The sequence below is a fragment of the Lampris incognitus genome, chromosome 15, assembly GCF_029633865.1.
Source record: "Lampris incognitus isolate fLamInc1 chromosome 15, fLamInc1.hap2, whole genome shotgun sequence".
NCBI lineage: Eukaryota > Metazoa > Chordata > Actinopteri > Lampriformes > Lampridae > Lampris > Lampris incognitus.
Genome location: NC_079225.1, coordinates 15,705,085 through 15,720,739, shown reverse-complemented (window position 1 = coordinate 15,720,739; position 15,655 = coordinate 15,705,085). Strand labels below are relative to the sequence as shown.

The window sequence follows — 15,655 nt, the reverse complement described above, 5'->3', positions numbered from 1 at the left end:
AGCCCCGAGTTTCGTGCGCGGTCTCGTGTCATGTCCTCGCCTCCTCACGCAAGCCGTCGTTACGGAGCGAGGAGGTCGATGGAGGGAGACGGGTTAGCCGTTAGCCTCGGAGCTAACTGGCGCTGAGTGCGCAGGCTCCCTGGTGTCCGGCAGACCCCAATGCTGCGAGCGTTATCGCCGGTTCTGATACGGGGATTTTATCTTCGGAGGTAATCTGGATTCACTCCCGTTTTTTTTGTTGGCTGTGTGAAAACAAAACTCCTGGATCCGCCGTCGACATCTGTGTCTGCCTTTACTGCTTAGACATCGTGATGCTTTGTGTTCTTTTAATCCCGAGAAACAGGAGCGTGGACACAATCAGTTCGGGTAAGTCCCTCACAGACGCGGGTTGAAACCAATGGAACCTCCAGAGCAGGGGCGGAGCCAGACATTGTAAACATTCAGGGTTTAGCCCAAAACTGGGGGGGGGGGCAGGGATATGCTCCCCGGGGGAGACACCCCCTCCCCCCATTTACGGCAGTTTTGCGCACTATTTTTCAAGCCATTTGGAATCATAGAAATCCTATAAACCTGTACACTGTGTAAACTACGAATAAGACACGTTAGTCCCTCGCTAACGAGTCTGACCCTTTCACCGAGCGGTTAGTGATGTCGCCTTGTGGTGCAGCACACATCGTATCGAATCCCACACCGGGCAAAAAAATAACCAGTTACAATTATTTGGGAAAAACGTGATAATTCCCCCGGTGGGGGATAGAGCCAACATCTTATTTTGTATCTACTTGTTTTCCAACTGTCTTCGTCATTCGGAAACCATAACACAACAAATGTAGAGGATGACTAATTTTCACTCTCGCCACCTAAAAAGAAGCAAAACTCGTCTAACGTTCTTATTTTCAAGTTGCACAACGTGCAGGGTAGGAATTTGGCGTAACCCCCATTGGTCATCTTGAAACCTGTTTTTGTCATGCCATGGTGACGTGGAGTTCACAGGATGAACGTTTAGCTGAAAAATCTGCTACATTTGGATCCATGCTATTATAATCGGGCCTGTTCTAATTGCAAATCAAGGATCCCAAACATTGCCAAATAAATGTGGTCTTCAATAATCTGAACTGAATGAGGCCAATAGAAGAACATTTGCTCAAAATAAATTAGATTTCTGTAGGGAATGGCATAAACAACACGGGCATGGCTATGTTATTATTTTACGGTACTCTATTTGTCCACACGGACATGATACACATGTAACAGGTTATTTTCTTGCCCGGTGCGGGATTCGATACGGGGGGCCCTGTACCACAAGGCGACATCACTAACCGCTCGGCTAAAGTGTCTTACTAATAGTTTACACACATATTTTTAGATTCAGTGTGATTTACACTTTCCAAGAATACAATTATTTCCGGTGTCTATTGCAAATAAGCATCCATAAATCTGCTTAGAAATCAGAGGGGGGGGGAGAAGCTCCTTAAAACTTTAGAACCTGCTTGGAAGTCGTCACGTTTCGAAGTTTTCTTCAGTATCAAAGTAGTAATCCAGTGATAGTTGTCAGTACATTCGATGGAACATAGCAAGTAGGAACCTATAATAGCGAATTCGGCACACTTAGTTCCCACGACCCTGAGAGCAGTTTGGATGATGGATGGATGGATGGATAAACAAATATTGGCTAAAAAAAACGGGGCTCGTGTAGCTGTATGTTAATTTAGGTTGGCGCTAGAGTGGATTGGCTGGAGGGACGCTCTCCCTGTGATTGGTTGTTTCGCTGTATGCGCTGTCAACCAGAAACAACATACACTGCAACTGTTAACTAGTTTAACTCTGCCTCCTGCTGATCTTTGATTGTACTGCATCATCCAGAGACTTGACACCTTACAAGCCCTAAAAACAGAACAAGACACTAAAGGAGAAAATGGGCAGGAGTGTCGCATTATGTTATGCTGCAGATTTTTGCTTTTTTTTTTTTTGTTTTGCTGAGAAGTAATGCAAACACGATCGTTCAAAATAAACGATATCCAGATCGAAAAATCAGTTCAAGAACTCATACAGTGCACGACATTACAATGAAATTTGGTCTTTTAATTGTTAAAAAATATATACAAGTTAAACAGAATTGTGAAACATGAAGGAAGCATTCACTAGAAGCGGGCGAACACATTTCTCTGTGGAGCAGGTTGGGCTCCGGCTTGCTGCTGCAGCTGGTGACGGAGCTGCTGGGAGTAAGGGTCCTCCAGAGATTTGACGGACACTGTTGTCTTGGGACCCGTCTTCCATTCAATGCCGCTATCATCTACCACGGAGGCCTCTACGGTGACAGAATGAGTGCCCAAGATGGAGAAATTAAGCAGGAACTGGGTGCTGAAGTAGTCATTGTGGGGTTCGACACGCTGCTCAATCTCATTGGTCTTGGTGTCCAGCGGAATCTGAGAGGTCAGAAATACAGTAAACATGAGAAATTCATAGTGTTTACTGCCATACTTAAATGGCAGCAGTAAAGCCTAGGTTTCCAGTTCAAACCCAATAAAACAGTCACGTGTACTCTCAGCACCCTAAACCTGAAACCACTAAACTCATGCTTGCTCACTTAGGATGCTTTCACACCGGAGCTGTTTGGTCCGTTTTAATCAAACCCTGAAGCGTTTACCCCCTTGGTGCAGTTTGTTTGGGCAGGTGTGAACACAGCAATTGCACTCGGGTACTAACTAAAACAACTGGACAGACCTTGTTGAAGAGGTGGTCTTGGTCCAGTCACAAACGAACTCTGGTACGGTTCATTTGTGGTATGAACATGATCCAACCCAGATTCGACCCAACTGCAGGCAGCATTTCATTTTTTTTTTTGTTGTTGATTAAACCAGCTCCTGTTACCCGCTGCACTGTGCATTATGGGCTGAGGACAAGCTTTGTCAACACAGAATAGGGCGACTGAAGGTAGCACATCTTCGTGTAATATGGAGCAACACATTGTTCTCCAAACATTGCCTCAAGGTGAGTTCAAACGTGCCATTCTGCTCGCATATTTTGGCTTGGTCATATGGCATAAACGATAACTCCGATTATGAACAAATGCCAGTTCTGCCGATGGCCCGTTTTGGATAGCTATCCCGGAAGAAAGAGAAACTCTCCATTTTCTACCTGCCAACCCCATGAGACTTCTGACCAATGAACGGTGTGACAGCTCCCACATGGCTTTTGTTAATGAAATTTGGTTCACTTGAAATTTTGACGTATGAAAACAAACTGATCCAATGGGAAAATGCAACATACAGCAACTCATCCACTGATTTGGACCAAAGCAAACGGACTATAGGTGTCAGAATGCCCTTACTGTAAGTTGATAAGAATGTTTCCTTAATGACTTTAATGTAAATATAAATTTAACCAAAATATACCCGTCATAACTAGGAACTACAGACCAAGTGGCAGTCTCGCTTGGCAAGCAGACCTACTGGCATAAAGACGGAATAAAGACCACAAGTCCCGGACTCTTGTCTAGCGAGACTGACCCCCTCAAAACACCTATCAGAATGAAGATAGATTTTGTATTTACATTCTGTGAATTTGGATGATGCTGTTTATCTTGAGGGAAATAGAATGAGTGCCACAGCAGAATAATTTCTGAGATCATTAAAATTACAAATCAATCAAATGTGAGATATGAAAGAGAAAATCGTACCATGTTCCTAGAATGATGAGATGAGAAAAAAACACAATTTTTGTAGGACAATCGAAAAAAGGATAGATACCTTATAGTCAGAGCCGGTCTTACTCTGGAGAACGGAAGTGACATTGAGACAAACTGACTGGATCTTGCGGAATAGCCCTGGGGTCGAGCCATGCTGCACCACTCCCTCCACTTTAAGGGTCAGCTGTTGACTGCTCTGCACTGGGATTGGTTCACTCGGTGTTCGTGGGGATGGAGAGAGGGCAAGCTGGAAAAATGAAAACATCAATATCAACTGATAGAATTGAGACACAAACCAACAAACCACACTTAAAGACAGATTCAAAACAGAGAGAAAATGGGATACTTCAATTCACTCACTATATTTCCCTCCATAGCTGGATCTACAATGAATGCCACACAGCTGTAGGATAGACTAGCTATCGATGGTCTAGTCCCCTGAACCCCAATAAGCGGCCCGCGAGAGCCAAATGTCTGGCCCGCGCCGACCCATTGGCACTAACGCACCTGTCATAACGTGAAATAAAGTGTGCAACATGTGATATAAAATTGCTTGCTGCTCTACTTTATTTTGACCTCACCCCACACCGTACACTTGACCTATGCCGTAGAGCAAATGTAGATGTAAGACGTACTCCGGGCTCTCTGCGGTCCTTGACTAGACAGAGCCACTCACCAGCTAAGTCACAGATAATCAATAACTGTCCTAAACCAAGAACATGGCTTGCACGAAAAAGCGGAAAGTCGACCAGGAAAACCGTCAGTTTAAATCTGACTGGACTGACAAGTTTTATTTTACGGGACCATGCCAATGCCAAACCGACATGCATGCAGACCGTAGCTGTCTGCAAAGTAGATGATCTCAAGCGGCACTTCAACACTATGCATGCTGCCAGTTTTAATGCCAACTACCCTACAAAATCAGATCACCGCAAACAATAGCAAATATGATAACAGCATACATGCACTCCAGTTCTACTATCTGTAAATCAATATCGGCATGAGAAGAGTGCAACATCTGCATCGTTGCGTGTTTCATGGGACCTTACTAAAGCTAAGAAGCCATTCATTGATGCTGAGTTGATTAAAACGTGTGCAATTGATATGGCTGGCAGAGTTTTAAGTCACGAGCCCCAAACATTACACAGTTCAAGAAGAAGTACAAAGGTCTGACCTTCAAGAGATATAGGGGGATGAAGAGTTGTGTTTAACTGTTAAAAGTTTTACTTATCTCCAAACATTCCTAATTACATTTTTTCAATTTCCTTTATATGACACTGAGTGGATATCTGGGTTGGTATATATATATATCTTTTTTTGTTATATATATCTTTTTTTCCCTTTCTATAATGTATAGTAGCTGAATTAACTTAAGAGTAGGTGAGAAGGGGTAGGGGGGGAAAAGTGTATACTTGCGCCTACTCCTTTTCAAGCATATAACAATCTGATCATTGATGTATACGGAGTTTGTTCACTGAGTTTGATTTGTGGATTTGTTGATCACTTCATATTATTGGCAATGGATTACCTGTACGTTATATCTTGCTTGTTTACATGTTTGAAATAAATCATCACCATTCATTCATGATGAAGAAAAACAAGAAAATGGTTGTGGAGCTATTAAAGCAGGTGCCATTGTCGGCTAGCACAGCAACAAGAAGAGCGCAACTTTTAGCGGAACTTTTTGATGGGAAGACCTTTTGGGAAGAGCTAGTTTGTTTGCTTCCTCAGCCTGGGTGCACAACTGGGGAAATCATCTTTAATGAAATAACAGTTCTTTGAGAAGAATGGCTTGGATGTGAGCAAAATTGTGTCCGTTGTCACTGATGGGGCTGCGTCAATGGTGGGACAACACAAGGGCTTGGTAAGCAGGCTTGCTGCTGTTAACCCAGTGCTCTTAGCGTTTCATTCACAAATCAGTGTTGTGCGCTAAACTGTGTGGGGACATGCAAGAGGCAATGGATACTGTGACGAGGGTAAATTTCGTTCGCGAGAGTTCTAGTCTGCAACATCACCTTTTCAGAGCATTGCTGGGGGAAATGTCAGTGGGAACACAAGGATCTTTTGCAGCATAATGAGGCTCGCCGGCTGAGCAAAGGTCGTGTGTTGGAGAGGGTGTGCAACCTGCACATTGAGCTTGTGTCATATTTATCTGGACTGTGGAGCCAAAAAGCCCAAGAATATCAGAGGTTTTTAAGCGACAATAAAGTGATGGCATACCTATTTTTTGTATGACATCATGTCTCATCTAAATCACCTTAATCTTCAATTACAAGGCAAGAACCACACTGTTGCAGATGTGCAAGGCAGATGAAGTTTTCTGATCAAAGCTCAACCTTTTGGAAAGAGACTTTCACGGGAGAAAGTTGCACTTTCCATGTCTGCGGGAGCATTCCGAGAAGAACGAAATGTGTGAGGGTTCAGGGATGAAGGATTTCGTGATGAGCCTGGCAGAAAACTTCCAAGTAATAATTTGAAAGCTCCTCTAAACTCTCAGGTGTTCCTGAGACAGCCATTCTCCATTTCAGCTGACGGCCAGTGGACTGCAGAGGCCAAAACGCTGGTGCTTTCCACAGATGAGGCAACTCTTCACATGGAGATCTTGGGAGATGGGAACATCTGATTTGCTCAAAGCACAACACAAGGATGTTGGGGTGAGTGACTTTTGGATCAACATGGTTCCCCAAGCTCGATTTAAAAACATGAGAGCTATTGCAATGCTCCTACTCACAGTTTTCCCCTCCACATACATATGTGAATCATCATTTTCTTCAATGAACTCAATCAAGAACCACAAACTCTCCAATGCACATCTTGGCCAGTGCCTCAGGCTTGCCACAACAGAATACAGACCCAACATCAGATGGGTTGCCTCGTCCCATCACTCTCACTGATTGGTGAATGAACATCCATTTATTTCTGTCCATCATTAAATGGTTGGTTTTGGACTTATTTTGTTTCAAGAGTGCATTTTTTTTTCTTGTGTGACCCTCAACACAGGCTTTAAGAATCCCTTTAAGAATCCCTAAATTACTAGTACCACCACCATTACTAATAAATATTATTATTATTATTATTATTATTATCATCATCATCGTAATAGCAGCAACAACATCTGCACATAAACAGCTTTTGCTGGCGCAATGGAAACCCCCCCGGACGTTTTGGCTCTTGGCTTGGCATGCATGACATGATTTGGCCCTTGGGGAAAACTAACTGGGGAACCCTGGTCTAGTCCATAGTATGCCTTACACTCTCCCTTTGCACACTGAATGAGAATCGAGTGTAACCATTTGAAACATCTATGCCAGCATGTACTGGCATAGATGGTTGTCACAGTGTCCCTCCACCAACGTCACACAACAGAATGTTGTATGTGTTTTCTGTGCTTACAAATACTCTTGACATGTTACCTTAATGCTGGTTGACTGGAGCTTTTGGAAGAAGTACCTCTGGAAAGACAATGGCACTTTGAGCAAAGCTATGACAGCGTCACAGAGACATCCTGTGTGCTGAACAAAAATGGAAACAAAAAGATTACCTTTTTATTTCATTACACTTTAAACGTTTAACCGAATCTCTTTTCTTAAGTGACTTGTATAGGGTGTAACAGCAGAACAAGCTTAACCTATAAAATTCTCCATTCTCAGTTGACCATCTGTCATAAACAAGAGCCCTTTGATAAAGACATATGCCCTGCAGCACAACTGTCTAAATTACAAAACATATGCAAAACTGGTATGCTGTGTTGACCTCACCAGGTACGAGACAGGGGGATGCTTCTTGCTGAGACTTTCCACTTCCTCCAGCACACGGTGGAAGACTGACATCATCCGTCTCTCATATTCACTCTCCGTCTGGACCGTCCCCAGGGCGCCATACTCCTGAAAACTAGATGATAAGAATGGAGAGGGACAATACATTTTAATCACATATTGGCCTGGGAAATGGTTCAGGGAAACCGTTTTACTATGAATCATATCCGGTATAGATACATATATTTATTTAGGCGGGCAGACCCCAAGGGTTATTGCCTGTTTGTTTTCACTGTCTGTTTTGTTTGTTACCCGAGGCTGAGGCGAGGCAGGGGGTGGGGAGTGGAGGTATAAAAAAAAAAAAAAAAAAAAAAAAAAAAAGAAGTGAGCATTGTGCTTCTGCCTCTCTCTTTTTTTTTTGTAAATTTTTATTCTATACTACTGATGCTCTATTGAAAAAAATTCCCAGTTGATGAATTGATGTCAACGAAGACGACTTTGCTCTGTAAAGTGTTCAACGCTGAACTCATCTGGCACGGGAGTTCAACAGTAATGCACCAACACATTGGAGCAGCATTTGTTAGCGAGCTGTTTAAATGTTAATTAAATTAAAAGGAGCTTGTGGGTGTCCGGGTAGTGTAGCTGTCTATTCTGTTGCCTACGAACACGGGGATCGCCGGTTCGGATCCCCATGTTACCGCCGGCTTGGTCGGGCGTACCCTACAGACACAATTGGCCGTGTCTGCGGGTGGGAAGCCGTATGTGGGTATGCGTCCGGGTCGCTGCACTAGCACCGCATCTGGTCAGTCGGGGCGCCTGTTTGGGGGGGAGGGGGAACTGGGGGGGAATAGCGTGATCCTCCCACACGCTACGTCCCTTGGCAAAACTCCTCACTGTCAGGTGAAAAGAAGCGGCTGGCGACTCCAAATGTATTGGAGGAGACATGGTAGTCTGCAGCCCTCCCTGGATCGGCAGAGGCGGTGAAGCAATGACCGCGATGGCTCGGAAGAGTGGGGTAATTGGCCAAGTGCAATTGGGAGGGAAAAAAAAGGGGGGGGGGTTAAAAAGAGTTTTTCGTAATACCTTGAGTTAAGCAAGCCCTTTGTCCAAATCCTATGGCTGAATAGAGCAATAACATAACATTACAGCCAAAATTGCAGGCCATTATTTTTGCACCGTCAAACCAATGGGCTACCTGTCAAACTGAATGGTAGGGTCAGGAAAAAAAACAGGAAACAGGAGCCTGCATTCTGCAACATGAAGAGAAACAACACTGTGCAAGTACACAGAAAGGAAGACAAGCAGCTCGACCTGTCGCCCCTGGCTCTTTCCTCTTGTTCTCTGCTCCATGATGCCGGGCTGTCTTTGGAGTCCATCCAAAAGTTTAGCCAGGCATGGCAGCATGCACAGGGGAGCCTCTGCAAGTTATTTCTGATTTTTAGAATAAAAAAACTAATTTAATGCTTGAAGTGGAGTTGGCACTTATACAACTCTCACCTGACTGCCTGGGGATCCAGTATCAGAGCCTCTATTACATGGGAGACAAGCAGGCAGCTCTGCTGTTGTCTGGACATACAGTTAAGGACATACACATAGCAGTAAAGAGGACATGGCTGTAGAAAAAAAAAGACAATAAGCAATAGGGATAAGAAACATCCATTCACGTTTAAAAGGATACAGTTCCACATTACGAAGGGTGGCATAGTCAGTGTCAAATGATGACTGGTGTAGGTCAGCGTAGCATGCAGCAAGCCTCCTAAACTCTTCCATGGACAACTTCATCTGAAAGGAGTACAAACAGAGAAGGACACTCATTAATAGCAGTGACACTGAAGTGTGCTACGTTTGAATTGATTTCCCAATTTCGATGGAACAGGCACCAAATGCTGGCAATTTAGCAGTCCTCGGCAGTGAATACCTGCATGGAGATGCGTCCACAGCGCTGGAGCTCATTGCCGGATGTGAGGGCAACAGTGGTGGCGATGGCGGGAGGAGGGCTGGTTTTCAGGCTGTTGCAGGTACAAATGAGCTGTGAGAGAGCTTGAAGGGTATCAATACGCAGTTTCACAAACTCACATTGGAAAGTCAACGGACTTAGGGGAGTGCTGGCAGCCTGGAGGGAGAAATGATAACCAAGAATCACTGAAATGCAATAAGAAGAAAGGTAAGAGAAAGAACAAATAAAAAGGTGCAAATTGTTCTGATGCTTATATATGTATATGTGTGTTAATGTGTATAGTGTGTGTGTGTGTGTGCGTGTGCGTGTGCGTGTGTGCAACCATGTTAATTGAGCATATGGGTTGCTAACATATTCAATTTGCATACCCAGACTCATCGCTGCAGAGCATCAATAGATTTATGTATTTTGTATCATGGAGGATTATGTGGGGAAACAGTGGGCAGTTACTGACCGTGAGGGAGGCAATGCCTTTCTGGTAAGAGCGGAGAGCCTCAGCGATGGCGCTCATGGCGGCACTGTAGTCTCCGTCCCCCACATGACTGAGGCACTGCTCTGCCTGGGAGAACTCTTTCAGGCTGTTTAGCCAGAAATAGAAGTGCTCGGAAGCCACACGAGTCCGCAGACTCTGGTACAGCTCGCTAGAGAACTCATGACATCCCTGCAGAGCAAAGAAAACAGTTTATGGGTACAGCCCATCTTACGGGTTGGGTTATATGAAAACAAACAGCCTGCTACATAGAACCTGCTCCAAATAGCTTGGATTTTCTTAAGAAATTATTTTTTTATAGTGGAGCTTTATGAGGTCTCTGAAAAGACTTTAAATGATAATTCCTGTTTTTTGGTTTTTTTGGTTTTACATCCAGGTTCTTATTTTTGTGGTTTTAGCCATTGTGCATATTGATCACTATATCGTTTTACTCAACAGCTTCATTGTGGAGAGATTTTGGATACGGGACCACAGCTATAGACAGCTTTACGATGTATTTCTATGTGAAAACCAAAGTTTAAACTAAAATTTATTATCCAAAATGTCCAATATTATCAATGGTTCATCACACTGCTGAGCTACTTTCTGGTTGAACTTGCGGTAACAACCAGCCTATACTTACCGTAAGTGTAGTAACCACTTATAAACTACCAAGTCAGCGCAACTGAGAGGTCAAAGATAATGGGAAATCATGTGCACAATCTAACCGAGGCACAAGATTTTTTTTGTTGATGAAAGGACATGTTTAAGGATCGTATTCCATGGGGCGTCCAGGTAGCGTAGTGGTCTATTCCGTTGCCTACGAACACGGGTATCTCTGGTTCAAATCCCCGTGTTACCTCCAGCTTGGTCAGGTGTCCCTACAGACACAATCGGCCGTGTCTGCAGGTGGGAAGCCGGATGTTGAAATGTGTCCTGGTCGCTGCACTAGCGCCTCCTCTAGTCAGTAGGGGTGGCTGTTCAGGGGGAGGGGGGGAAACTGGGGGGACTAGCGTGATCCTCCCACGTGCTACATCCCGCTGGCGAAACTCCTCACTGTCAGGTGAAAAGAGGCGGCTGGCGACTCCACATGTATCGGAGGAGGCATGTGGTAGTCTGCAGCCCTCCCTGGATTGGCGCAGGGGGTGGAGCAGCGACCGGGACAGCTCGGAAGAGTGGGGTAATTGGCCAAGTACAATTGGGGAGAAAAAGGGAGGGGAAAAAAAAAAAGGCTCGTATTCCGTGGCATCGTAAAACAGCATTATAAAGCCATGGCGAGCATTGGGTCCATGTCAAATATCTCAAAAATGATGCCAGTGAGTAAAATGATGTCATAACTGATATGCACAATGGAAAAAAAAACCTACAAAAATGAGACCCAGGTTGTAAAAAAACAAAACAAAATCATCCTTCAGGAAGAGAATACCGTATTAGTAATGTGTTGGTAATTTTTAGGTGAATGACATGGACTATGAAGGCTAAGAGACACCAGATATAGACAAACAATATGCACTACCTGTCTTGTCTTCATGTGTTTAGCAACAGAGGTTAGTCATTGTGACAACGTTATCTATGCTTGCTCCTTTCAAATAAACCAATGATGCAAGTAAAAAAAAAAAAAAAGAAGCCTGCAGCAGTCCAGCCAAGAGGATGAACTCACCATGCGTGAGGCCTGCCGTGCGATGCGGTACACTGTCCAGCCATTAGCCACATTCTCCAGTTGCTGTTTGATGACCATCTTCACCTCAGCGGACAGAGATGACTGGCTCGCGACAAAAATCACTGTTGCCAAAGAAACCTGTGACGACACCAAAAAGACAAAAATGTCAGCTGGACACACGAGAAATTTTTTTTTGGACAGCATGTCAGCTATGCGTTCATGATTTCAGGGTTCACAAAGATTTACGGACTTTGATACCCTTTCATTAAAAATATAAAGCAAAAAATGAATGACAAATCTAAATGGAAAAGATGTAAACACACTGTTCCGAAATCAACACAGTTCTCTCCATACAGCTTTCCTTGCAAGAAAAGGGATGGATTTAGTAAAGAAAATTTGCTTTTTTCCCCCTTGTAACATTTAATGCCTCTTTAGTACAGACCCTGTATCTTAGACTTCAAAACTGGAATTCCAACGCCTTCCATTTAGAATAGACTACCACGTTTTTTAAAGAACTGTGAACACCATGGTTTATTATCCAAGCCTCTCACCAGGAGCTCTTGCTGCTTGTCAGTGGAGGACTGACTGGCCACTCTGTAGAGGTCCACCAGGTCTGCGAGCATACCGTCTCCCAGCACTGGCATATGGGTGGCAATGGCAGCCAGAGCATGACACATGAGAACGCGTGACGAGTCACAGGAAGAATGGAGCTGGCCGAGCAGGAATTCCACTACTGACTGGCAGAGGTGGGGTCGACTCTTCAATAGCTGAACCAATGAGGTGAGTGCTGTCTAGTAAGTAAAAGGTGGGTAATGAGAAGAGAGACGGTGCCGGATACTTCCACTGTTCAACATACCAGTCAATTGCTGTACACTCATGCAGTCTTACTTTGAGTGTGGCCTGTGCACTGGTGCTGTTGTCCTGACTGCAGAGCATCAGGAGAGACTCCACTCCCAGAACAGTGTCTTGCTCCAGCTGCACTATGTCTGAAAGAGGAAAATACAGACAGCAGCACTCTTACACCGATAAACGAATGCAAACATTCAGTACATTTAAGTGAGTAATGAACACAGTGGATCACGTATAAAGAGGAGGTGACTCAATAACCCTCTGGATCACACCCATTGCAACCAACCTTTCTCTGGACAGGAAATGGCAATATTGGTGAGCACGATAACCCCATGAGCAGCCACAGCCAAGTTACTGTGGTAACAACATTCCTGTGCCAGCTTAACCAGGTCAGTGAGTCGAGGAGGAACCAGAGTACTACCTGAAGAGAGAAACGATGGTTTTGTGGAATGTAAAAAAAAAAAAAAAAATCCAAATATATTTACTAAACCATTGTCAGTGCTGGAGACCCATTATCTCAAATCTACCTGTCAAAGGGCTGAAGTACTCTTTGATAGCAATGGTTCCAGAGAGTGTGGAGAGGACAGCCAACATTCCCAGCTTCAAACTGTTGTAGGGGCTTGTCAGGGCACACTCACACAGAGTCTGTTGCCAAGGTGTATAAAAATTGTTATCTTACCAATACATTTAAGTCAATCTTGAGAAAACTGGTAGTTGAATATCAGCATCTAACAACCCACCTGAGTGTTTTCTCTAAGCCAGAGGTGGGGAGCCTTTTTGGCCAAGAACTTCAGGTCCTGAATGGCTAGTCTCTTGACAGCTTTTCTTGGGTCATCTTTTAGGTACTGAAGCAGAAGCTGTAACTGTAGGGAGAGGCCACCATATAAAAAAACAATGAGTTAAGTTCTCACTCTATAATGCTAACAGAGCAGACATGAGAAGAGAATGATGCGAACATTGAAATATCGAACAACCAAGAATGATAAATGCATTAATTATACATTACACAATTATCAGGACAAAAATAATTTCCACTGAGTGCTTTATTATAACAACTCAAAAATAATACCCCTCTGTTGTACCTGCTTAGGGATATCAATAAGGGAGGAGGCAGACAACTGTGTGAAGGTGTGCAGGGTGACAATGACCATGGGGGTCGAGGGGTAAGAATTAACCAGCTGCTGCAGAAGCTCTCTGCTGCTGGAGGCCAGATTAGCATCATGGTGCATGTGCTGCAGCATGGGGATCAACTTCAGCTTAAGGTCCACTGGAGTATCCAAGCCTGGACAGGGAGGGACAAAGACGAACAGAATCACTCTTAAGAGGGCCACAAAAATCAGATCAACACAAATATGCTCAATGACAAATGCTGGTCAGGTATACAGAAAAGATTTGCAGATTAGGTCAAAAGAATGCATATTTACAGTGTTTGTTTCTCTTAAGGTTAACTGAGTGCAAAGTACACACTCCTGAGGCCTTTTACCTTGGATCATTTCACTGATTTTGTTGCAAATTCCAGCTGCGAAGTCCCTGAAAGAGAAAAGACAGCCCAACGTGTCTCTTAAAACATATAATTAGGTGCAATGACACCATGTACAATGAAAACTACACCAACATCACATCTAAATCTTATCTTAAATACGGAACTCCTATTACTTTGATTGTGCAGAGAAGCTTGCCGCAGCAAATATAGCAGCCTCCACTTCAACATTGTCATGGGAGTCCAGACTTTGGCGAATGCTATGGTGGGCATTCTTCCTCTCTGGGATGATGGAAGCCAAACTGCCAAGCATCCTGAACATAGTAAACAAAAGGAAAATAGTTTAGATGTAATCTTTTGGTGACAGGAAACAATGGGAGCCCAGCCTGCATGTTTCAAATAGAGAAGAAGTACATCTATTCCAACTGCCCTTGTACTAGTAAGCACATAATCGCATCTGTGTCAACTTCTGTCCGACCATAAATCCACAAGTATTACAAAAGTACACACTGCTGACCAGATCATTTCAAGCATCCTGAAGCCAAGGGCTGCATTTCTACCAGAGGAGTGAGTTAAATCAGTTTGTTTACACTTGATTACCTAAGCGTGATGGCTCTGGCGACAGGATCATTGCTATGGATGACGGAAAACACTCTCTTAACAAATTCGTCCACGTTGAGGATCTTCTCCAAATGTTTCTCACTCTGCTGAGTTACCTTCAACACACACAGGCGCAGGAAGTTGTTCCTGAAAGGGCGACAACAAACTTCTATAACTGACACGTTCAATAGGCACAATAAACTGTCCTACACACGCAAATCGTCCCACAGTCCCTTTACCCGAGTCTGAAGATGTCTGCCAGTTTAAGAAAGGCGGAGTTGATGAGGATTGGGAAAGGGTACTTCTGGAAGAGTTTGGGAAAGAGCACCACCGCCTCACATTGTTCTCCAAGTTTTCCCGACCTCAGACCTGGAATTGTAGGCACACCCTTAGTTGTATGCTAACACTAAAGGATGCTGCTCGTCTTGCGACACTACCACTCAGCAATAACAGACACGGTTCATTCATTCACACACACACACACACACACACACACACACACACACACACACACACACACACACACACACACACACACACACACACACACACACACAGCATGCTCAATGAGCATGCTAACATGGTAGCTAAGGTTGGCGAACTAACACACCTTTGTCAAGTTCCATGAGAGCAGAATTGGCGTCAAGTTCTTGTTCTCCATAACCAGCCTCTGACAGGAACGAACGAGCTGATGAAAGTGACATTACTGCTTTTTATCAACACGAACAAACAAGCTGCAAAAACCTTCAAAGGGCCGTAGCAGACACTAGCGTCTGACGACGGCCGGTGACCCTTTGTCAAAGTGTACAGCAACAACTTCCGGGTTGGCTTTCTTTTTTTCCAAATTAAAAGCCCTCGTAAAAAAAAAACCTTTTCGAAAAAGTTCAAAGAAGTTGAATCAGTTCATCTTTATTGAGAGAAACGTTTCATCACGGTGACGTCTTCAGTCTAAACTGGCTGCAGGTGTCCCCAACCCATATAAACGATACAGCGATTTCATATACAAATTGCAGGGAGCATAGAGTTTCTATGACAATGTGTAGTAGTAATGCAAACGTTTGATATGCAAATTGCCGATCGCTGTTTGCGGTCGTGATCGTAACCGAGCGGTAAATACACAACGATCTGAATTAGGGGTCATAATCGTACATACACGTTCAAAAATGTCCAGTTGAACGCGTTAGATTGTTTCAGGGA

At 44.0% G+C, this 15,655-nt stretch overlaps 1 protein-coding gene across 1 annotated transcript; it reads right to left on the bottom strand.

The window, feature by feature from the left end:
• Positions 1–2,073: 2,073 nt before the first annotated feature.
• Positions 2,074–15,233, bottom strand: ints7 (integrator complex subunit 7). The gene is made up of 20 exons (XM_056294831.1): positions 15,069–15,233; positions 14,698–14,827; positions 14,459–14,605; positions 14,035–14,172; positions 13,862–13,908; positions 13,461–13,660; positions 13,119–13,241; positions 12,906–13,023; positions 12,665–12,799; positions 12,418–12,515; positions 12,081–12,320; positions 11,530–11,667; positions 9,855–10,061; positions 9,362–9,556; positions 9,122–9,225; positions 8,941–9,009; positions 7,447–7,579; positions 7,102–7,200; positions 3,750–3,935; positions 2,074–2,426 (listed from the first exon to the last, which is right to left on the bottom strand). The coding sequence occupies exons 1-20, from the start codon at positions 15,160–15,162 to the stop codon at positions 2,142–2,144; spliced, it is 2,886 nt and encodes a 961-aa protein (XP_056150806.1). The 5' UTR covers positions 15,163–15,233; the 3' UTR covers positions 2,074–2,141.
• Between the last annotated feature and the right edge of the window lie 422 nt (positions 15,234–15,655).